This window comes from Scomber japonicus, chromosome 12, assembly GCF_027409825.1.
Source record: "Scomber japonicus isolate fScoJap1 chromosome 12, fScoJap1.pri, whole genome shotgun sequence".
Classification (NCBI taxonomy): Eukaryota; Metazoa; Chordata; class Actinopteri; order Scombriformes; family Scombridae; genus Scomber; species Scomber japonicus.
In genome coordinates this window covers 16,189,463-16,214,737 of record NC_070589.1, presented here as the reverse complement: position 1 = coordinate 16,214,737, position 25,275 = coordinate 16,189,463, and the positions used below count along the sequence as shown (strand labels likewise).

The following is a 25,275-nucleotide window of genomic DNA, read 5'->3' as shown; positions in this document are numbered from 1 at the left end:
ACTAGAAAGAGTCTGAAATAATATAGGTTTCTCACTAAATGAACTGTAACAGTGCTGCTTCACCCCACCCACACAGAGGTAATCTGCCAGCTTTTTTTTAAGCACTGTACCATCCTACTTTTCATTTAACACAAGCCTATTCTAGTCTACTTCTCCTTTACTAGTTTCCCTCTCCTCTGTTGTTTTCATTCTCCTCCCATCTCGGTAGCTCCTTCTACTTGATTTCCCGCTCAGTCTGGTTTTTGCCTCATTTACTTCAGGCCACACCCATTTCTGGACAGGATGGTTCACATTACACCCTGGTAAAACCTAACATACATAGACCATAAAATGTATATTTATGGCATAGACGCATGCAGCGCGAGTCTAGGGGCTCGAATGACATTAACCACGACCTTATGTGAACCTACCAGTAGCAGCCAGTCCTTGTTTTCACCCAACACGGCCGTCCCTGTTATAAAAGAAAAAAAGGAGTGGTAACCATTTTCAATACACACACAGCATAGACCTTGTACTTGGTCTACCTGCCAGCCTGACACACCCACTGTCATCATGTCTGAGTTTTAAGAAGAGACCAAGTGTGTGTTCGTATACACGTGTGTATGTGTTATATCTGTGTTAGTGGTGCTGTTGCAGCGGATTGCTTTGTGTTACTACTGGTCTGAGCCAAGATTACATTCCTGCAGAGCAGAGGGCGGGTAAATACCTCTTATTTATCTCTCTCTGTCTCTCTCTTTCTATCTCTCTCTCCGTCTCACTGTCTGTTTCTCTATCTGTCTTTTCTCTCGTTTTGCTGACCATATTTTGACAGCCTGTTTATATTCAGTGGCTCGACAGAACAGTCAGGTTAAACACACACAAACAGTGAGTGGTGGTTGGCCAGACACACATGTGGGGTAAATATTAGCCGTTGCTAGTTGACTGTGTTTTTTATGATTTTAAACAAATTATCCAGCCAATCTCTGGGCTGTAAAATCAACACGTCATGCTCTGTGTGTGTAAGCATATGGGTTTGAGTTCAAGGGGCTAATGTGTATTTGACACTGCTGTCACACACTGCCCAGTGCATTAAAAGACACACTGCACATGGCCACGTGTGGGCAACAGCTGGGATTTTAGTGACCAGTGATGAACTGCAAAGCTAAATAGCACAGTGTGTTGGAGTATCTAATTTAGCTGAGCATAGTCTTATTGTAGACTAGTTTAAATCAGTCAGATTCCTCTGCTGATATAATATATGTTTTCGTTGTGAAATGTTTTTTCCTGGATGCTCAACAAATATTAAACAAGAGTGTAAATTACAATATTATAATTATTAATTATATTATAAAACATTAAACTATCTGCCTTACGGAAGTTAAAACAGGCAAAAACTTCCTTCTTGAATTGTCGAAATAGATTCATGACACATTCAGACACAATCCAAATGCAGTGTTAAGCAGCCGCAGATGGGCATGTGGAATCCAAATCCACTCATAGACGTGTGATCCTCACACGGCTTGCTTCACTGGCATCTTGCCAAAAATGACTTGCCTAAAGAAAACACTGAGAAGAAAAGGAAATAGGACACCTACACACAGTGTTATAAAGTCAGAATCCGACCAAGTCAAATGTGTTTCCAGGATGAAGGTTTCATCACACCTGTGATCAGCATGGTTTGCTTTCAGTAGTGCTTTGCTAGTCTCCAGTCAGTGTACTGCAGGGATGCCATAATTCAGACAGACACCATTTCTTGAATCCATACAGACTTATGTCCTCTGCAGTCGACGCATGGAATCTCCATCCTAATTGGATTTTTAATAGGATATCTGTGGGTGCATCCACAATGAATGCTTCTCACCTTTAAGTTAACAAGGCGAGGACTCAGTCATCCGTAAGATACAGCTTCTTTTTTTTCAAAGGGATCTGCTTATATCACAGTTTCGCCTGTGTGGCCGTGCTCAGTCGTGTCCGAAGCTGATTAAAACGAGGAGGTTTCATTAGGTATGAGCTGAGTCACAGAGGGGCTTTTTTATTTTAGAAAGCAGGGTGGCTCTGTCTCCAGGTGTTGATCGGTCTATTCTGGTGTCTTTTTCACTATTTTATGCTAGAGAATTTATGTTTGGACCAGGCTAATCCTGGCCTACACACACACACACACGTACTAATTACATACACTGAGACTTTCTTTAGCTTGCTTGTTGTATGATGCGTACATCCTTGTCAGATCAGCGCGGCTGTGCTTTTTGTCTGTGAGCTTATGTGACGGAAGATCAGCGACAACAGCCTGTCTTTTCTTCTCAGTGTCAGCCGTCCCTGTCCCCCCATCACACTGGCTCCTTTTATAACACCACTGATACAATGATTACTTCTCTAGCCCCTCTCTCCCTCTCTCTCTCTCTCTCTCTCTCTCTCTCTCTCTCTCTCTCTCTCTCTCTCTCTCTCTCTCTCTCTCTCTCTCCCTCTCTCTCTCTCTCTTACTTTTTTATTTCTCTCCATCATATCATAAAACTTCATATCATAGCCTGAGGGTTTGTTTGCTTCGACACTACAAATATTGAAATATCAAAGGCAAGATTGCAGTATTACATAATCTAAAACTCTAAATCTGCATGAAGTCAAATAAATGTCCCTAGGCTGTTGATGATGTCACTTGGTTTACATCAGTGAATTTATGCCGAGGTGTTTATTGGCTGTAATGTGTGGATTTCCCAGTTGCTATTTAAGACAGGATGTGACTACAAAGCAAGAGTTATTTACTGATTCACTGGAAATTTTAAATTGTGAAAGTGAAGCTTTTTACAACCACGTGTACTATAAAAAAAATAGAAAGAAAGAAAAAAAAGAATCAGTTCTCATCTATATTTCTATAAACACATCATTCAGACCAGCTTTGCATAGGCATTACCACCATTTAAATGTTTGGGACATAGGAATCTGAAGCTAGAAGTTAGAAATTATGGTCCTGCTGCACCAACTAAGACAAGCCTGGCACTGAAATCAGCTCTACTGGAACATTTAACCAGCCTGTGAAAGCTATCAAAAGTGCTATTAAATCAAAAGTCCAACTTCAGTCTTCATTTTGGTATTGGCCATCATCATCAATAAAAAATATTGTTAGTTGCAGCCCTACTATAATATCACCACTTTATTTGGTGGTGGAACTAAAAGTGAGTAGCACCAAGAAATGTTGGTAATAAGCATGCAACCATTTTCTGTCATCAGCAGCACTTTTAACCCCTGTGCTACCAGAAAATATATAAACCTACTGACACATTTGGAAATGTCAGGCTTGGAGAAATGCGTACAAAATGATGATGATACAAGACTGTGACTGTGAATGACTGTGATACAAGCATAACATATAGAATATTTTATTCCCATTTCATGAAATGACACTGCCATAGAAAACACAGAGCTCTATTTTCCACCAATCTTCATGCACAGTCTTTGTGTGTGCCTGTGTGTGTGTGTATGTTTGTGTATGTGTGCGCCTGTTTGGTAATTTTCTGGCTCCAAACGAATGTGTTTGCACTGAGGTGGGAGGAGAGACACAGCTCAGGCTGTTTACACCGATTAACCAGCACAGTGCAATTTTGGTGTTAACTTTGGCTTTGCGTTTGCATTAACACCTGCTCAGACCACCTCTTATCACAGACGCAGGGCTACTATTGTGGCTTTAGTTGGCAGAGCTGCATGCACAGATGCACAGTTTTCAGGAAAATAGATCCCATGGAGTCTTGGGTTTGAATATTTCACTCTGTAAACATTATATAACTGAATGAAGAGTTGCAGCAAGCCACTAGTATAGTATACGAGTATAGGTTATATGATACAGACACTGTGGAATAAGACAATTTTTCCAACTTAAAGCTGCTTAAGAGGAAATAAAAAAGGATGGCTGATAATAGGTGAAAAAAATTGGTAGAGTCTTCAGTCTCATAACTGATCTGACTTTTCCTAATTACATCTATGCATCTCTGTCTCTTACATTCTCTTTTTCGACCTTTCTTTCTTGTGGGGTTTTTCATTACCTCTCACACGCAGCCACATATCCAGTCGGTGAGATCAGCCATTATCGTCCCATTAGACAGGTGATAGAGGAGCTTGAGGGCACAGCTACATGCTTAGCGCTACTCTCTCAACACCTTTTCTAGGCTGCCCCTCCCTCTTGCTGGCTGTTAGGTCCGTCAGTCAAGTTTACTCTGCCCCTTATCTTCCGAACGTGAAAGAGCTGTTGCCAGAAGTTACACAATGATATGCCTGTCGGTGACGGCTGGGAAAGGCACAAAAATATGAGGCAACGAGGTACAAGCCAAGTCGATAGCTGTCCATCTCTTTTTCTCTTGCTTAGTTGCTCTCTCTGTCTAAGTACATTGTTGTTGTTGTTTTTTTAATACATTCCTTCTCAGAAACACAGTGTCTGGGCCTGTCAAACCTATGACATCACTTATTATTACCATACTTTTTTCATTTTTTTGATTCAGTGTTGCTAATTCAGTCAATACTCTTTATAGGACAGGGGAATACACTCATATCACAAAGCTCCATGAAGCCTAGTTGAAGTTTAGCTCTGTGATGTTTAGCTAAAACTCAGAGTTAAACAACACACCATGTAACCAGGCCATCAACAGCCTTACAAATGTTGTCTGCATCTTGGCCAGTCAGGCTCCATCATGTGTCCTTGTTTTTTGACCCGAAACAGCGGCACCACCTGAGGTCCAATTAGTGCTGGCCCTGATTAGTTTCATGTGACACACACAAACTGCTTTAGTCTCTGTTTACACTTCCCTATGCACCATGTAAACTGTCTCTTACTCATTCTTGCAGCATTTACACAGTATATTGCTCCATATAGCAGCAGTATTGTTAGCATTAGCAAATAATGTTTAAATGAGCAACTTTACCCAACTATATCTAACTGATCAATAACTGCAATGTAATGACTGAATTTTTTTATGCCTCAGCACATGACATCTAGCTCAGTCTTCTCATGCTGACTGACTATTACTGTATATGTCTTTCTGGATTGATCAGTATCACCAGTTAAACATCCAAGACTTCCTGACTGGATTTATGTGGCTGATTGGTTGGATGTCAGTGCTAAGATGTTGGTTGTTTTAGCTATTCCCTGTTAAATGATATGATAATCAGATTATTCTTTTATTGAAAACTATGATTATAATACATTTAGATTTCTAAGAAACTTGAAACAGCCCTAATACAATAGAAAATAATGTAATCATCCATTCCTTACCAACTGAATTATTATTCTTCACTTTATTTTTGAAATAATTTTAGAAAAAAAATATTAAGAGGCTAAATCGCTTGTCAGATTGCAGTAAGAGAGAAAAAAAGAAGGTGAAAACATCCTGCTTCTGCTCGTGCCAAGTCCAAAGGAGATAATCGCACGCAGAAACAGGATTAGGCCAGTTGACAGTGGGATTAGAGCTGTGGATAGGATTACAGTCTTTGAGATAAGATTAGCATAATACATGCCAGATTAAATCTGTTAGTGCTGCAAACCAAATTAATCATCTTGCTATTACTTTGCCACTGATGGGAGAGACTTTTTTGTATGTGTGGGGGGTTTCTTTTTACAATCCAGGTGTCACAGAACTGTGGAGGTATCAAACACTGTGCAGATGGTGGTGGTAGTGCTATGGGTTAGAACGGGAGAACAGAAAGCTGGGATCAAAGACAGGTGTATAAAGGAGAAAAGGAGTAGTGACATGCCTCTAAAGTTTTTTTTTCAGCTTTTGAAGTTTTAAGACGCATTGCATAGCTGCCACTCTGAAGCTGTAGAAACAAGAATGCAGTGTGCATAAAAGAGATGGGAGAGACAGAAAGACAGGGAAGGCATATACAGTACACGTTCTCTTATCTTTCTGTGTGCCTTTGTAACTTCTGCCTTATGATCACTTCCCCCTCCCTCTTTATCTTTATGTCTGTGACCAATTTCATTTTATTTTTACTCTTATTTAGGACTGTACTTCAGTTTAATGCTCACTTTAAAGCATGCATGTGTAATGATTTTATTAAAAACATCTATAAAATATATAATTGTGTATAGAAGGGAATTGTAAAAGTACATTTATTAGTTATAAATGCTCTCTAATGAGAAATGTCTGTTGAATAAAGAGCTAAGGCAGTGAAAGAGTAATCTAACCATTAGTATCACATGTCACTTAATTAGGAGTTTTTCTAGTTTGAAATGGCTGATGAAGATAAATTGAAAGCTTTGATCATCAGCTCGTGAGTCCTACAGACGCAGAGAAAAGAGCACACCTCAGTCATTTCAGAAACAACAGGGTCGTTATAGACGCCTTGCTGCTGCCTGGACCTTGTGATTTCTACGCAATGCCTCTCTCTCTCTCTCTCTATCTCTCTCTCTCTCTCTCTCTCTCTCTCTCTCTCTCTCTCTCTCTCTCTCTCTCTCTCTCTCTCTCTCTCTCTCTCACTCTCTCTCTCTCACTCTCTCTCTCTTCCTGCTGGGAAGTGTAGCTCAGAGATGATTAAATGAGCATTCTCACTGCGGCCCCACGCGCTCACACTGCAAGTACTGGTATGGCTTTCATGAAGTGCTGCTGCTCAAATCAATATCTTTGTGATCGCTCTATTATTACTGATAATGAAAAGTATGGAACTAACTTCTGCTTTAGGTTTATAAGCCCTCACATGAGAGGAAGCCCTGCTGCACTGAACAGTTACAGCTGTGGAGAAAAAAAAAATTGCCATAAACAAAGTCACATGAAAGTGTGTTTCTGTGGAAAGAGATAGAGATACAGAGAGGAGGGGGGCTCGTCAGGAAAAAAAACAGAGAGGTCTAAGTTTGGATCCAGGGCTCCTGTGTACGTGACATCTGACCTGAGGCATTTCTGAGAACCAACACCCTCTGAAGTGTGAATAACTCATGCTGTAGAGCTGCGTGCGTGTGTGTGTGTGTGTAGTGTGTTTACGTAAATAGCTAGGTCTTACTCTATTGTGACACATTTGTGGGTTTACATATGAATATCAGTCTACCGTCATATGCAGTCTGCACCATATCTCCTTAAAATATTTCCTGGAACCTTGAAATCAACTCAAATTTTCCACCCAAATATTGCCCACAAACATGTTGTATATATCTGGCTAACCTTATCACTCTCTGTGTGGTCTGTGAAGTTGTGCTCCAGCCTGTAATCCTTTTCTCTCCGACGTTGTTTGGTGAGGGTGGTAATGCGGCACCGGGGGCATATTGTAACTATTATCATAGATTAACACTCCCTCCCTCCTTCACATCTCCATAAGCCCCACTGGTCACATCAACTCCCTGACCACTAAGCTGCGCAGCATGGATCACTGTGTACAGTGAGTCCCAGCAGGGAGATATAGACATAATCTCAAGGGTATGAGTGTGTGTTCATGGTCTGTTATAGAAATGCAATCCTAGCAAGAAACAGCCATACAGCACATAAGACCCCTAATGTGCTCTTCACCCTCTTAAGCAACTTTACAGCTAATTTAATGCTGCATTAAGTGGCTAAATACAAAAAGGGAATCAATTGTATTTGACAGTATAGGGGGAATATTGAATGGGAATTCCTTATATGGTAGCTTAATGAAGGCTAATGTATAAGACACCAACATATTAATATTCTTATATAGTTTATGGTTAACCATGTTGTCAGTAATTTGCGTGCTACTTCACTGGTTTTCAGGAAATTACAGTTTACATGCCATGAAAGGTAATCTACACATAGTCAATACTGTATATCGACCCTGACTTCATATGTTTTGTATTTCATGTCATATTTTAGTGCACGGTAGACAAAGAGACCAACCACTGGGCCCGGTCCTTTGAGTCTCTGCTGCTCTCCAGCAGAACAAAGCTTCATTCACAGTGTGTGTGTGAGGAGAAAGGGCTTTCATCTCTGTGTATGTTTAGACAGAAGTCACTGGAACGCAGGGTAGAGAACAGTGTAGCTTCACATCAGAACCAAACACAACTGAGTCTCACACCATAACATCACACCACAATGCCATGGCCATCAAAGATAGGGAAGGAAAGCACATCGGGATAAAGATAAAGCGTGATTTTAGTGCATGATGAAAGCGACGATAAACATTGTGATATATGTATGATACACATAAACGAGGCTTCCAAAATACACATAAATCATTTTCCAGGTCAAGACTAAAGGAATTATGAGTGATCTGAGATAGATCTTAGGGGTTATGACATGTTTAGTATGGGAACGAGGGGAAAACAGCATATTTCTGCTACCCATTTTTTTTATTTCTCTGTTTTTTATTACTATTGGACAGTTAAACCTCTTCAGGCCTCCATGAATTCTTCAAATTAAACTAAAGAAAGCACAACTCATTAAGATTATGCAACTACCAATTTATCCTCAAGTATAAAACCTCTCCACAGCTTCCCTCTTCGTCTCACATACACACATATACATATATATATATCTGCATGCTTCATCTTCTCCTGAAAAGGATGGGATGCAGCCCCACCCAGCATTCTTTACACATTGGTTCATTGTTTGTTTAAATCCCACACAGTCACAAAAGCAGGGTGTGTGTCTACGGAGCGAGCGAGAGAGAGAGAAAGACAGAGAGTGAGAGAGTTAGAAAAGAGGGCAATAAGGGTGGGACATGTTTTTGCAATTTATCATCAATCAGACTGCACAGTAGCCAGTGGGATTATTGTTTCCAGTTTGGCTTGGAGTTTGGCAAGTCTGATCTCAACAGGAGCAACACAGACACACATTAGTATATATAAACACAGCCTGGTCTGAACTTGAAGAAGGCAGGAAAGGTTCAGTAGACCAGCGGGGGCACACAGAGAGAAACGGTACTGACACAGATACACACATTCCCAATTTAAAAACATATCTTATTGTATTTCAGCAAAACTGGGCACTTATTCAATGTTATTATTGCATTAGTGTTATAGATAAAGGTAAAAAAAAGTAACAGTGAACAATGAAAATACATTCTCATTCAAAAAGATACCTGAAAGAATTTAATATTTAATGTAATCTCAAAGTAATTACTATTTGATATGATTTTGTTTTTATCACCCAGCACCAATAGTAAAACAATTTCTAAGTAATATTATAATTTAATATATTCCACATTATATTATTATATCATTTTGTAATTCTAGTCTGCCAGAAAAACTGTTAATTAGCTTGCTGTTACTGTACGTTTCAGTCAGCAGAGAGTGTTGTAGCAACTGAAGTCAAAACAACAACAAAAAGATTGTATCAGAATCATTCTTTAGTGATGAAGACAAACACATTAAAAATACTACGTACTTAGTAATATTACCACTTTCACCAGCCTGACACAGGGGAATCACCTAACAGCGTGGATGAATCATTCTGAGGCTGCTCCCTTCATTGTTTTTTATCATTTCTGGCATAAGCATGAGTGTTTACAAATCAGTTTATTCCCTAATCACATTCTCATCAGGGTTTTTTCTCACGGTGCCATGAAAATGTGATTTGAAGCCTTTTTTATGGGTCTCCATAGCACGTCCAATTTTTCATTTGCATAATTACCTTTAAATGATGTCGTCTAATAAGATAATGTAATTCTCTGTTCCAGTTTGGAGTCCCTTAATGAAGACAAAAGAGATGGTTAGCGATAAGAAATGTTAAATATGTCATTCAGCTGCGATGAGGATGAGCTTTTTTTCATGATAGTTGTGTTAACAGCAGAGACATAAAAAAGACCACAAGTGGTGTCTGGATTCATTTATATCTCTTGGAATAGTTGTAGGCTGTCAGTAGTATTTTCTCTACTGAGTTCCTGTATCTGCCAGCGTTCAGGGAGAGATTGTAGGAATCACTGTGTTGTTAAGTGGGAGTGTCTGGCTGCTCTGTTGCCGTGGACACCGTCTCTAGCTGCTCCTCAAGGCCGCTGATGTCACAATAACAGCCACAAACATGGTGTGAGGGGCGACGTCTTCCTCCTTCTGTCTCCATCTCCGCTGCTCTCTCCTCCCTGCATGTCATGACCCACACTACTCACTTCTGCAAGTTCTAAAATTTCCCTGACGCAGCCCAGCTCTTACCACAGTCTCTCTCTCTCTCTCTCTCTCTCACCCCCCCCCCCCCCCCCCCCCCTCCTCTCTCTCTCTCTCTCTCTCTCCCCCTTCTGGGACCTGATGTTTTTTTTTAAATTCAAAATGGCTGCCGGTGTAGGTATATGGGTTTTCTTTGGATGATTCGGCAGAATGGCAAATGTAGTAAGCAGGAGTTAAAGCCACGTGTTTATTCTCAAACATAGCCCTCCCTCCTTAACACATACACGTACACACACACACTGCTGCAGTGGTGAATCCAGCAGTCTACGGATAGGGTCATATGGGGTGAATGCAATGTGATCCTTCATGCCTTTGCAACTAACCCCCCTCTACATACACACTCCCACTCACCACTCACGTAACACACACACTCTCACCCGCCCCACACTGCATGCCATTGTCACTCTCTGGATGAGTGCTATTAGAGCCTGCTTTTAGCTCCTCTCATCTCACACACATGCATGACAAACTCACCTACTTTAACCGACACACACACACTCACCTCTGTCAGTGTCAGAATTCCTCTGACTGCCAGCTCAGCTTATATATGGTTTGCATGCAACCTTGGATACACTCCCTGAGTACTTTCATTTGCAGTAGGTAGAAGGAGGAGATTTCATTAGCTTGTTAAAGTGAACACGATTTGTGTTTTTATCTTAAATTTTTTTGTAAATGTTTTATGTCTTAGGAACCTACATCATATGATTGTGGCTCCCCCTGCTGGGATAGACCTGTTGTGCCAGTTGTGGACATCTATAATGCTTCACCTGTGTGTGTATTGATTGTGAAATTGCCAATACACATGCTGGAGAAGGGCATCTTGTAAAATCGTATATGTGGCAATTATGGAAGGTCAATTTGTAGTGCTCTCCTAGTCTTTCTTTGCATACAACCTGGCCAGTCTTGTATGTTAACAGGACTTTTGCCTCTGCATGGAAAGTTACACACCTGTTGAATGTTTCAATCTATTGATGTTGCCCTTACATTACAAGTAATTCACCCCTTTAAGCAAATATATATATATGTGTTTCACATATTTCAGCATTATAGTTTTGTTTTCTTTGAACATCGTTACCTAAAGGGGAGCTATTTTGCACAGTTCCTGGCCTGCATTTATATTATGGGACTCCTCTAGAGTAGCTTAACAGTATTCACAGTTTTAAAAAGCCTGTTATATTGGCCCTTTATGCAGCCCCTCAGTTCAGCCTCTGTCTGAAACAGGTTGCTTTGTTATGAAGAGTGGAGCAGGTGCAGGTGGACCCAAACACAGAAGACTGCAGGCAACAGGAACTTGAAGAATAAATCTTTATTCTGGTCTAGTGCAGACTGAGCAAAACTAAACTGAACAAAAGAGCCAACAAGACTGAACTGAAAACTAGGACTTAAATGCAAACTGAACTAATTGGGAAATGGGGAACAGGTGACTAGGCAGAAAATAGGCAAGGAGCTGATTGTTTGGGAAAAACACTGGCAGCAGGGAAGGACTAACAAGGCTGATACGGGGCAGATGTGAAGAGAAAAGCAGTACAGGAACACAGGAGGAAGAAAACAAAACCAAAAACCCTGAAAACATAATAACTTCCAGTTCAGCACGTTTTACAAACTAGGCAGTAAAATGTATGGTCAAAGGTTCAATACAACAAGCAACATTATCTCATTGGTCTTTCTTCTATTCAGTGTGGTCTAAACAGACTCTGTCTGAGGGCATCTGGTGGACTGGTGGTGAATGGCAACTAAGGGACACAGAGACGGGCTGTGACATGTTTTAGCTCCTGTCTCTTTAAGGCCCCCATGTATCAGTGTCATCTAAATTTACTGCTGATGTAAACCCAACATTTCCTGCTTCATATTAAAAGCTTAATAGTACATGCAGAAACAGCCACAGAGAGTTTGATGCACACCTCCAACAGGTAAAAAACATACTTTACTTTGCTGTGCTCACAGCATGCCAGCTCAACTTGAGTCATGGCTTGGCATGATTAGCATGACTATATACCCCCAAACCATCGAAATGGAGTGGAGCAGTGAACTTGTGTGCTGTGCTTGGAGAAGATGACCATATATAGATATCCGTCACAAGTTGACTTCAGCTCAGGAAAAGCATGATAGGTAACCTTTAAGATAGATGGTTATGTAGATAGATGTGCATTGCTGTCAGTTGTATACGCAGATCCAATGACAACTTGACATGTGGATAAAAAAAATAACTTAAAGAGGCTCTCTGTGATATAAGTCTGCTTCTTATGCCTGCAACCCCCACCCCGTTTGCTTGCACCTGTCTAGTGCTCCAGTGTCAGTGAAAATGAAGGAGGTGAGAGAGGGGAATGAAGTCATGACAGAGTATTGAGATGAATCCCAGTGGGGGCAGCTCTGTCAGCGGGGGAAAGCACAGGCTGCCACAGTCAGCTCAGCTGTGCCACAGGGCTTAAAGTAAATACATATCTTTGCTAAACTGTATACGCATTTGTGTGTGTTTGTCTTACGTTTTGAATGATGTGTATGGCCCACCTGTTATATGAACATGACCCCGATATGCATTCTTGTTTGTGTGAGAATGTGCGTGTGTGTCAGACTTGTTCCTTGACTCCTCCCCTCCAGACTGAAGGTATAATTGGATATTCACAGCAGGCAGCAAAAAGGGATTCCTGTCTTAGATAATTATTCGAAAGCTTTGAAGTGTGACCTCTGGATGACTGCTGATACAATATATAGGGATCATATGAGTGGACAGTATTTATAGCATCAGTCAGACATGTAGCTAGGCTGAATGTCTGGAGAGCAGGGCGACACTGTCAGTCATGACCTCCTGGGGCAAGCCTGAACACAAACACAAACAGAAATGGCAAGCCGGTAAAAATTAGTGCTAGCTTCAACCCAGACCTTATGTGAATCTGAATGTCTGACATTGAGCTAGGTATAAACAAGGTAGCATGCTTTGATTGGGTCTCATTACAAATCTACGTCCCCACAATCCAGCATTTCAAAATCTTTGTTGGCACAATTGTATATGACAAATGCTGAAATGTAACAAAAAAAATGCTTGTTTTCTGCCATATTCATTGTGGATGAAGTCATTTGTTAATGCTCAATATATATATATATATATATATATATATTTAAGTCCACATGGAGGTATGACGTGGAATATTGGAGTACTGCAATATCACAGTTGAGTCTATAAGGACAGTATAGACCTGCTCAAATGTTGACAGTTGCAAGTAAGCTTCATCCACTCCAGACTTCATGAGCCATGAAATTTGAATCTGAGACACTCCCAGAACAACTTTACCTCATTCTGACTCTGTTTTCTCTTCCGTGTGCCTCTTTCAGGGCCGTTGTTCCAGGGAGAACTGTAAGTATCTGCACCCTCCTCCACACCTAAAGACCCAACTGGAGATCAATGGCAGGAACAACCTGATCCAGCAGAAGAACATGGCCATGTTGGCCCAGCAGATGCAGCTCGCCAATGCCATGATGCCCGGAACGCAGCTACCACCTATGGTGAGAGGAAACACACGTATGAACACACATCAGCTACTGCCCACGGTGAGACCACATACATGTAAAAGCTTACACAGAAACAGCTCCTTCACTGTCTGCGTGGCTCTTTCAATCTTTCGGTTTGTCTACCATCAGTCCCTCTCTTTCCACACACACAGTCTATATTTCATGCATCCATTTTATCCACAGTGATTTAATTTCTCTGTCTTTACTTTGCTCTCCTCGAACCTCCAGCCCATGTTCTCGGTGACTCCAGGCCTGGCCACAAACGCCAGTGCAGCAGCAGCAGCTGCAGCCGCGGCTTTTAATCCGTACCTGAGCCCTGTGTCACCAGGCCTGATGCCCCAAGAGATCATGCCCAACACCCCTGTCCTCATGGCCTCCAGCCCCAACTGCAGCCAAGTCCCCAACGCTGCTGCTGCTGCAGCCCAGAAACTGCTGAGAACAGATAGACTTGAGGTAATGTATTGGCTGATTCTCTGAATATTTTGTTTTGGGGTGGGCATATATTATGTGCTAAAGAACCACCCACTTCTCTGCAAAAAAATCCAGGAAAACTCTAATAAACTCCACATAATGATGTATTTCTTTCGTAATGAGAGTGGAGTCACCCAGGATGAAAATTAGCCTATAAACAGGAAACGCGCTGTTAACAAGTGGTTTAACAAGCAGAAGAATAACACCAACCTTTATTGTACTTGTCTAAACTGCATTTGAAAGCAATGAATTGTAATGTTAAGTACCATTATGCACAGTAAAAGCTAATTAAAAAAAAGAAAAATTCAACCGCCAGAAGTTCTTAAACTGTTGTAATTCATCAGTTTAATATGTGCAGTGTGTTCCAAGAGTTGTTTTGTAATTAAGAACTGTTTACTGTTTTTGATGAACCCATTTAATATGCCTAGTCTAGTTGCAGTACAGCTTGTGCTTTGTCTACAACATGCTTCACAAAGTACTTTAAGACAAGTACCACATATTGAGCCTGAATTTGTTGAATATTTATTTGAGTGGAGAGATAAGTAATTATTTCCACAGCACTTGAGGCCATATAGCAAGAGCAAGTGATTGTAAAGGTTTCACGTCTTTCGTCTACTTTTTCATTGGAAGAATGAAAAACAAAAGTAAAAGCTAAACGGTACATCTTGAAGAAGCAGTTTTTTTCTCTGTGTGTGTCTGGGGCATACGTATTGTTGTGTTGATGTTCTCTTTAAAATCAGGCCACAAAATCAGAAATCTAAGCAGAAATTGAAGTGTTTGCTTTATTATATTTCTAGAGCACACATTTGCATACAATTAACCACACTGCTGACACATGCAGAGCAAAACAGCAAAGCAGATGCTTAAGCAGTCATGATACTTCTCATTTAAAAGAAAGTGCTGCCCTCTGGTGTCTCATATATAAACTTGAAAAAATTAGGCTCACACTCCAACAGAAAAGGAGAACTTGCAAAATGTGCCAAAGGTTCAGTAAAGCCTTAACCTATCTCAGTGTAATGTCAGCTTTAACCCTAACTATTTATCTCTCGGGTCTAATTAAACAGGAATTAGACTTTATATATCTGAATAGATCTTGTGTTTGATATAAGAGGAAATTGCAGTGAGGTAGGCCCAGAGAAACCTGATATGTTTTATACAGCAAGAGGAATACAATCTTGTGACACATGTGTGTACATGTATGTATTTGTTAAACTTCAAGTGTCATGCATTTTTAAGCTTAATGGATTTTTGTAAGTACACACCCAGGATAGTGACGAAAGTAAAGGTTTGATGAGTCATACTTGATATATTTTGCATAAAGACTCAGATACACAAAGCAGGACATGTTCTGTGTTCTACGTGGGAGTTTTCTTGTATATGCTGGATTTGTTGGTAACTCCATGTCTTTCTGTGTGTAGGTGTGTCGGGAGTATCAGAGAGGAAACTGCTCCCGGGGGGAGAACGACTGTCGCTTCGCCCACCCTGCAGACAGCACCATGATTGATACCAACGACAACACTGTCACCGTGTGCATGGACTACATCAAGGGTCGGTGCTCCCGGGAAAAGTGCAAGTACTTCCACCCACCCGCACACCTGCAGGCCAAAATTAAGGCTGCACAGCACCAGGTGAACCAGGCCACAGCCGCCGCGGCCATGGTGAGCAATTTAGACGAGTGTAGTCGCACTCATTCACACCCACATAAAAGGCTAGCAAGTCTTTGATCCTCACTACTGAAAATCAGCCACCCAGTAGGGACTTTGCTCTGTGGGTCCTACTCACATACATGTGTGAAAGTATCTCACCTTCCTAGTTGGTCTTACGTAGCTTTTTTCAGTTCTGCTTTTGCCAGGTCAGATGTGAAAAGTCTGCATGTTTGTTTTGGGTAAAATCTGCTCCAAACAGGATGATATGAGCAAGGATAAGACAATGATACACTAACGACTGAATTTAGCTTTTTTTCTTCCCGATGTGACTAAGTGATTGTCTCATTTCTTGTTCATATCATCCCCGACCACAAGCAGAGAGTCAGTTCCTCTCTTTTTCTCTCTCTAATGGCCCGGTCGTGTTTGTGACTCCATTGTTTTTGTGCTTCCTATCTATTACTTCTCTTCCTCTTGACATTATTAAAAAAGGGTTCATTGTGCTTTCAGGCCTGTCTCGCAGTAACTGCACCTATGAATAATAGCACAGCCACACAATGTCTGTTGATTAAAGTGTTTTCTACATGCTCTTATTGACAATCAGAGGCAGAGAGCTTGGAGTGAATCATTGTAATGTGACACTGACTATGATGTGCGCAGTGAAACAGAAACCTGTAAATTGTGCTTCCATATCATTTTATGTCCAATACAAATACTGAGATCCATTTAAAGTAACGATTGAATAATTTTCTCATTGCTATATTCATCCATCTTTGTGTGTCAAAAACTAATGTAGATTGGTAGTTATCATTGATTATTGATGATCATTTAACTGTTGAGCAGTAGAGCTAGTGTCCACACTGTGCATGCCTTAGTCCTGTTATCCCCTTGTATATTGCATTCCAATGATTTGTTTTTTTATTTGTTTTTGTTTTTTCTCACCTATACCCAAACTGCACTGCTGCCCCCATGATGCACCTCTGCTTGCTGGTTTATGTTAATGCGCTTGAACCCCATTGGCCCATTGCCATCATGTGCTCGCTGCCTGCTAATTAAGACTCAGTCGGCTGTCAAATCACTGAAGCGACCCCTCGACGCAACCTTTGACCTGGTACTATGACCTTTCACCTTTTAGCTTGGCATGTGGCTTTGTTGTAGAGCAGTGTTTTAACCAAAGATACCTAGCTATTTTTGTTGTCTTTGTCTCAGTGCAATGTCTGTTTTTTCCTCCTGTTGATCTGTCATTATTGCTCGTGATAAAATGATTGTGGCTTTTTAGGAGTTAAGATTGCACCCGTCCCCAAACAACAACTTTCAACTTTCCACGTAGACGTCACGTCAAACACAAATTCACTCGTGGAATTTGTGAGATGGAGCCACAATCAATTCATCACCTGTAGCCTATTTAACAAAAGTCAGTGAGGGCTAGGGAAGTAGAGCTTTTTATAATGGTGGCATGGCTTCAGTCTTACGTCCAAAGTCAGTGGTCAGTGTTGTGGAGCAGCTCAATCAACTGTGTGCATGTATGTGTTGCTAGTGCATGTCAGATGGATAAGGGTGGGGCTAAGAGGAACAGTCTTTAAAACCATACAGGGTCCCACCATAACAGATGATTACAGTTCAAATGATAGTTCACTCCATCATCAAATCTTGTCACAGTTATTCAGACCTCAAGAATGGCCTCACGTCGAGATCAAATCCACATGTGGTGTGCTTCATGTTGTAAATATTGACACTGGCCAAATTTTTTCTTTTCACAACTGACTTCTGTTGCTCGGCCTGAAACCATTTTTGAAATTAGTCTGAGAGTGAACCATCACTTAAACATGGCTTACACACAGTTTATCATGGAGCTAGCAGTGCAGCCTCCCTTTCTCTGTGCTTCCTACCTGTTCCACCTCTTGTTAGCAGCCTTATTGTTTTAATAGTTAATGCTTGCTTATGTTGCATTTAGTCAACCTTAGAAGTACAAAGTTAATAATCAAAGTAAGCTTCCTGGTAAAATAATGAATACATGAATGCTTGTTAGCCTGTAGCTCCAGTAGGCACCATGCTCCTGCTTGTGTAGTACTTGTGTCAGACTGCTGCTTGCTTGCTACTGATGATGATATGATGATATTGTTGCTGTACACACAAGGATGTTGTAATGCTGTTTCTATGATGTCGTCTAACGTATGTACCTTTTTTGTTTTGTTTTCTTTCCCGTTTTTGCCTCTTTCCAACACACATTCTCTCTCTCTCTCCCTCTGTCTCTCTCTCACACACTCTCTCTCTCTCTCTCTCTCCCCCTCTCTCTCTTCCACACACCTCTTTCTCTTTCTCTCTTTCTATTTCTGTTTTTTATTTTAAATTTTCTATCTCACTGACTTCCCTCCATCTGGCTGGGCAGGGCATCGCCCCTAGTGTCATGGCTCCCATGCCAAAGCGGGCAGCCCTGGAGAAAGCCAACGGGGCCTCTGCCATGTTTAACACCGGCATGCTCCAGTACCAACAGGCCCTGGCCAGCATGCAGTTTCAGCAGCAAGCTGCTTTCCTCCCATCAGGTATGGCTCCAAAAGCAACCACAGCTAATGCTCTGACCACCCAGAGGATGCCTGGATCACTCTAACCTGGCTCCTGCTTGGCTTGGATTGGACAGATTACAGTTCAGATCATTGTGGACAATCTATCCAACTTGTTTTTTCTTTTTTTTTATTGGATAGAGGAAGATAGTGAAAGTCAAAAGCTCTAGATAATTATTTACGGTCTGAATAAAGTGCCTTTTCTTATCTCAAAGTGCAGATCTGTGCAGTTTAAAGGCTAATCATGCTTCAACAAATTTGTGCATTATGCTTTGTATGGCATTGCATGGCCACTTTTAATTAAGAATGAGTTAGAACGTCTGTCTGCCTACTAATTGCCTTAATATGACGCGCATATGCAGGCTAAGTGGGGAAGGGATGGATGTTTGTAAGAGAAAGAGAAAGATATCTGTTAGTAGGCTAGATTAAAGTGTCCATGGTGTGGTCACTGAGATAGCATAGCTGGGGCTTTGGCTTGAGCTGGGATGAACAGGGCTGGATAGGTTGGTTAACGGTATCTTACGCCTCAGTTTGGCAAAAAAAAATGGCAGGCTGCAGAGTGTAGCTTCTGTACACATTCGCTGTTTTCTTCACTTCTGTCTAGAGTGTGTATATAATGTTTAATACTTGATAATCATCATAACAACTCTGTCACTCTCTTGTGTATTACGCATTCATATGCATTACACTTCAGACAAAAGTTTAGATTCTAGACTGGCATTTGATTAACAGATTTATGATGAGATCACCACTTCGCCTTTTTTTCCTATCACTGATGATTGTCCAAGAGATATTAACCTTTTTTTTCCCACCTTATCTCTCCCCTCACTCTAACGAAACCTTGTGATGGGCTGTTTTGATTTCTCTTCCCTATCCAATCCACTTCCTGTTGCACTGCATGATGGGCAGGCTCAATATTGTGCATGACACCTGCAGCCAGCGTTGGTAGGTTCCAGCTTTCCTTCTTCAGTTATTTGTAACCTCATGTCTGTGACTCACACGTCATCAAAATCTAACCAGCTACTAAGCTACTCTGTGAAATTTACAAACATGTCTGAACAAGCTTCTGACACAGCAGCACTTTGTGATTTTCTATCTGGGTTTTGGTGACCTGAGAGTCACTCTTTTGGTCGCGTGATACATTTTGTGATTTGAAGCATAAGCAAGAGTCCACATAAGGAAAGACAAATATTGTGATGTTTAATGTTGTATATATACCTGTGTTCCAGCTGTAGTAACTCATTATATCAGTTTAACTAATCTTTGTTAATTTTTCTATGGACACTTGATTGCCTGACTTTCATTCTCGTGCTCGTTCTCAACTTGGCTTTTGGCTGGTCTAATGTGACACCTATTTAAACCCCTTTGAAAACCATTTAAAAACTGAGGGAGTTCAATTATAACTTTCCCCCTTATCTTCTCTGTCATAATGACTCTATTCTTAAGTCAGCCCTCTATTATTCATGTGCTAAATGTATTTGTTTGTAGAATTCTTTAGCTTAGCTCTCATCTGCTGAAGTACATTATTTGTCATTTTTATTGCAAACAATATACAGAAATGTGGAAGTAGGCTGCAACTACACAGTGTCGAGTTCTCAGATCATGAGACCTCTTATCGGCAGAGAGAAGAAAGGGAACCAGTTAAATCGAATCCCTCTCCGACTCCCTGTCTCGTTCTCTCCTTCTCCTTCCCATATTTGCCTGGTGTGTATGTGGCTACACTGCTCCTCTGTGTATTTTTGCTTACATGATTTTCCCTCCAAAAAAAGTTCCCATGATGCACGGTGGTTCTCCAGTCTCTGTGTCTGCAGCCACCTCATCTGCCACAAGCGTTCCCTTCGCAACTGCCTCCACCAATCAGGTTTGCACCTCTACCGTCTCTCTCTCTCTCTCTCTCTCTCTCTCTCTCTCTCCCTCTCTCCCTATCTCTCTCTATCTCTATCTATCTCTCTCTCTCTCTGTCTATCTATCTATCTATCTGTCTATCTATCTATCTATCTATCTATCTCTATGCACATGGACGATCTCGGGATGCTTGTATCTCACAGCAAGGGGTGGGTTGCGTAAAAGTCGGTACTCCCTCTTGTTGGCCTACACTAGAGTCCAACATGTAGTCATGTATACACATATCATACTGTGACAAGTTTCTACACATTTTGTTTTCATTTTAACTATAAGCATCATATTGTAGCTTCAAGCATTTAGAATATATATCTGTCTTTCTGGAGAAACATATTGTATTGCATTTAATGTGTGCCCTCATTGTAACCTCAATTTTTGTCCTTTCCCATTTTGAGGACTCTTCCTTATCAAAGTTGACTACCAACGAATACATGCAATTGGTATGTATGAGGTAGTTTTTTTCCACATTTTTTTAGAGCCATTCGCACAGCTTGTGCAACAGTCGCTATCTGTGCCCTTTGGTGCTTGGCTTATTTTTTTCTCCTTTTTTTCTTTTTTCGCTGCTGCTTCCAGCACGTAAAGCAAAGCTTTACCATGTTCCACATGTTTAAAAGTTGGACATACTTATTATTTAAGTCATAAAAGTTCCAAAAACTAGCCTGTAGGAAGATTTGCAAAATTTTGATTTCAGTTCTGTTGAAGGCGTTTGTAAGCAACTAGCTACATTACACAATTTCATTTTACCAATGGAAAGATTTAATTTGGGCAGGTTGAGTCATCATGTTACTATTCTTGATTCAGGGCCAGTTTTCTGCATTATATTGAGGTGTGCAGGTCAACAACATGGAGGACTTAGGTTTGCATGGGGGAGCCACCTCACTGACAGTTTCCCTTGGTCCTCCTCACCCTTCCCTTCCCCACCATCCTCCTCTTCCCCTCCCTGCTGTCCAGAAGTGTCTGTTGATTCTTATCGACACATCACGTCTCAGCGAATTGTGCCACAACTGTAGCCAAATTGCTTTTTCTATCTTGTCATGTCCTTCCTTTTTCAGCAGCAAAATCATCTTAATATGAGAGGTTGAAATGTGTTGATCAGTGTTTGTGCTGTCAGCCAACGTCCGCTTAGAGTGTTCTTCAGGTTTGGGATGCTTCATTTGATCCCTGTCTGTTTTCTACCCCCAGATTCCAATAATATCTGCAGATCATCTGAGTAGTCACAAGTACTTGACTCAAATGTAGTTCCTCTCAAGAACAGTGAGTTCCCATTTCAATCCTCACTATATTCTCTCTATTCATTTCAGAGTTTAATTTGTATGAATCGTATTATCTTTGTGTGCCACTAAGTACAACTTGTGATGAATGTTTTGTGTTTCTGTGTGCGTGAAAACCACCATGTTTTACAGATCAAATGAATGTGTGCTGGCACCGTCCAAGCCAAAAGAGTTCAGCCTTTATGTACATAACCTTCAGAATGTCAAGCAATGGGATGAGGAGGGTCTGCCATCTCTTAGCCGGTCCACGGCAATGGTCTCATTACACTTGTAAACATCAAGGGTGCAACACATGATCTGTGCCATCTTCCCACATATCAACGTCAAGAAGAATTTGTTCTCAAATTCAACGTCCAGCCGAGAGAAGAGTATATCTTGGTGTCGAGGTCAGTGTGTCTCTCCCTCTGTGGGATATAGTCACACTACATCTCTGCGTCTGACTAAATCATAGCACTCAATTTGCTCTAATTATTATTATCACTGCACGCACAGAAGGTCAAGACTGTGGTTGCATAAAGCAACATACCGTGCTGGTACGTTAGACCAAGATTTTTCTTTCCTTTTTTTTTATTTGTTCTATTTTATTTTTTTAATCAATAGCCATATTTCATAGTTTACAAGTGAAATGCAAACATGCACCTTGAATTTGAATTGAAATAAAGGCACAATAATTTTAACAGGAATTTTATTCGCCAAAACAATTAGGCATGTACAGTATTGTGTTTTTACGGCTACTAGTAAAACTAGATGTTGAAATGAGGGTCTTGGACAAATGAATGTTCTGGGTAAACCAACATACCTGTGTACCTTGAAAGCACAGCCAGGCTAGCTTTTCTCACCTTGTCATGTGCCATCAAGGCCATACAGCTAAAACCAGAGTGTTATCTCAGCAGTGTTATTTGTTTACCGAAGGTTAAAGTTTTGTATGGCTCTTTTTTTGTATTGTTTTGTTTTTAGAAACTCCATTGTGAGTGTTTTGTTTTTAACCTTTTTTTTTCATTTAATTAATCAATTTTAGTAATGGATTTCCTTTTTTTTCTTTTAAAATCAAAAATGGAGGGTTTTTTTCTAAAGTTTGTCATACCTCTTTTCATAGACTAGAATAAGTGTTTTGTCTGTTGGGATTAAATTGTTGCTTATAGTCCATCGACTCTAAAGCCTGGTGAAGAAGAGGGTTTAGCTTCAACTGACATTGTGTTACCTTGTTTGCCCTCTTTTAAAGAGGAGTGACTATAAAACTGTGTTTGTAAGAAGCACTGTTTAGCCATGTGTAGATGGGGATTCAAAACAACAGACCCAAAGGTCTATTAGGTCATTTAAACCACATGTGCACTTGAATGATTGTTTGTCTGGCCACCCTGTTGTAATTTCATAACCCATAACCAAGAGAACTTTCACTTTTGATGAAATACATAATAGGATTAATTTGTATTTCCAAGCAAAACACAAATGTTCTCATTCACTCGAAGATCCGACTACAGAAACCAAAGCACAGTTTATCTCTCAATCGCTAAGGGTTACAAATGCATCTCTCACTTAAACAATTAAGGAAACATGTTTATCTTCTTTCATTCATCTGTCAGTTTTATGATCACATCCCTTTTCTGTTTTCACACAGGTTTGTAGTGTGTCTTTACCGATTGTAATGTACCTAACAAAGCCTTAGATTACAATTAATGGGTCCCAGCCCAATCAAATGTACTTTCAATCACCATGCAGGTAAAGAACACCAATGATGTTTTATAGTTCTCTCACATGCCGCTTATTATCTCTTTTTTTTGTTCTTTCTCTCTATGTAAAAGTAACAATTACTCTCTTAAATTTCATTGAACTTATGTGTTATGTACTACTTAAGGATTTGAATCTATTTGAGATATGTAGTTGTAGATTTATCTTTTTTTGCCTTACTATATATTACTTGACAACAATGATATAGCCGTTGTAGATTTTGAGGTAGTATGACATTCATAACTTTTTCAAACCATATAAATGATAATGTGTTGAGTCAGTTTTAAATATTCACTTCATTCATATAGCTGGATGTCTTCTTCAGTTGATGTTATATTATCAGTTAATTTTGTTGATGAAAATACTTTTTTGATACAAGGAATGAGATCAATTAATTTGCTGTGACCGCAGCGTCTCAGTAGACAAAAAACTCATGTTTTAACCAACTTAAAATTTACTTTTAACAAGTCAAGATCATGTTTGAAAATATATTGTATCGAAATATAGATTGTCCATGTTTTAGAGTAAAAAATTGTTTTCTACTGTATCCATTTCAAAAAGATATGTACTTTTGTTTGAGTATTTCTTAAGTTTGCCCTGAATGTCAGGCCAAAACGAGCAGTGAGATTGACGGGTGTTTGGATGTTTGGTGGATAGTGAGATTAGGGGCGAGAAAGCAAAGACTTTCCCAGACTGGTGAAGTCGGAAATGCTGCAGATGATGAGTTCTAACCTAAGGGACGAAGGTTGACTTTTTGCACTTCTGTATATAGTCAAATGAACAGAGAAAAAAATGTGTATCATATTGAGATATTATTTTGAATAAAAAAGATCTATAATTATAAGGAATTTTGTTAGATTAATTTAAATTCTTAAATTAGAAGACCAGCTAAAAAATTGCTTGCAAAGAAGGGCACTAGTTTCTTGGCCAATGCATTCAGAGAAAGCTATGCGCTGTTTGTCTTATTTTATCAGTGGCTAGTATTGCCAGGGAATGTTGTAGGGGGACAGATACCCCCATGTCATGCTAACTTCACCCTTCAAATGATGCCCATATATCATTTGTTGGACTTGGTCATGCAGTATTGCTGCTCCCATGGTACAGTTGATACATGAAACTATCAAAAATTTGTATTCTATTATAGTTTTATTTGACTGCATGTAAAAGTACAAACACGTAAACAAAAGAAAACTGCGTAGATATGTAAGGAAAGATACCACACTCAGATTACAGAATACACAATAATACGTTTTTTTCAAATTATACAGAACATACAGTAGATAACATCCACAGTGGGGAGAAATAATACTTCAAAAACAAGTCATCTTATGTTTGTGTGATCAAATATTTTCCAAGCAAACATGTTATTTAAAGAATGATAAAATATTAGCACTCATCCACCCCGGACACTTTCTCATAGCCATATATTTACAGTCAACACTGACTCACAGGAAGTTGTTCCTGCTCTCATAGCTGTGCACTCAGCAGGTGAAGGCTCGTCACACCAAATGCACATTTGGCAAATTAGTCTTTGAAATGAATGTAACAGACGTCGGTCGACATCAACATGTGTCTGACTCGAGGCTGCTGTATAGTTGCTATAGAACCAAAGCACCATTTTCTCCAAACCAGATGTTCAGTCTCTTGGCTAAAACCAAGGTTTCTCTTCCCTGCTGGGGGCACACATACGCTTTGAATGCTTTTTACTTGTAAGTGAAGTGCAACCACCAATTACGTATTTGCTAACAGTTGCCACACAATAATGTACTATTCTGTCTTCAGATTTGTTTATGCACATTTTATTGTTGCCATAATTGACTCTTGCTGTATGGATGAAAAAAAATCTGAATAAAACAATATTTGATTTGCTCATGCAACAGTTGTGTGGTCACTGCTTCTCTGTGTAATGAATGTAAAATCAAGTTTTATTTCATTCTTATATGATGGAGAAGGCCTGAACTTGAACCTTGTGAGCAGTTGTTTTCACCTTGAGGCCATACTGTCATCATGATGTTAAATCTGGAGCTCCATGGAGACTGATGTATGACAGATATGAAAGGTTACACTGATCATGCTGAAGGCAATTTTAATTATATTGTGTGAGGACTGATAATATAGTTTTTAAAAGA

General features: G+C 40.1%; 1 protein-coding gene across 14 annotated transcripts in view; it reads left to right on the top strand.

The window, feature by feature from the left end:
- Positions 1–25,023, top strand: part of mbnl1 (muscleblind-like splicing regulator 1) — a 42,319-nt gene extending 17,296 nt beyond the window's left edge. For 5 of the 14 annotated variants that reach the window (XM_053330578.1, XM_053330577.1, XM_053330581.1 and 2 more), the window contains exons 3-12: positions 13,394–13,609; positions 13,799–14,023; positions 15,460–15,699; positions 16,742–16,795; positions 18,074–18,227; positions 19,155–19,190; positions 20,015–20,106; positions 20,543–20,587; positions 21,330–21,401; positions 21,551–25,023. In XM_053330578.1, the coding sequence (XP_053186553.1) occupies positions 13,394–13,609; positions 13,799–14,023; positions 15,460–15,699; positions 16,742–16,795; positions 18,074–18,227; positions 19,155–19,190; positions 20,015–20,106; positions 20,543–20,587; positions 21,330–21,386 (1,119 nt within the window). In that variant the 3' untranslated portion in view covers positions 21,387–21,401; positions 21,551–25,023. The remainder of the gene's footprint in view (positions 1–13,393; positions 13,610–13,798; positions 14,024–15,459; positions 15,700–16,741; positions 16,796–18,073; positions 18,228–19,154; positions 19,191–20,014; positions 20,107–20,542; positions 20,588–21,329; positions 21,402–21,550) is intronic. The other 9 variants (XM_053330582.1, XM_053330584.1, XM_053330583.1 and 6 more) reach the window with 9 other exon arrangements.
- Positions 25,024–25,275: the final 252 nt, after the last annotated feature.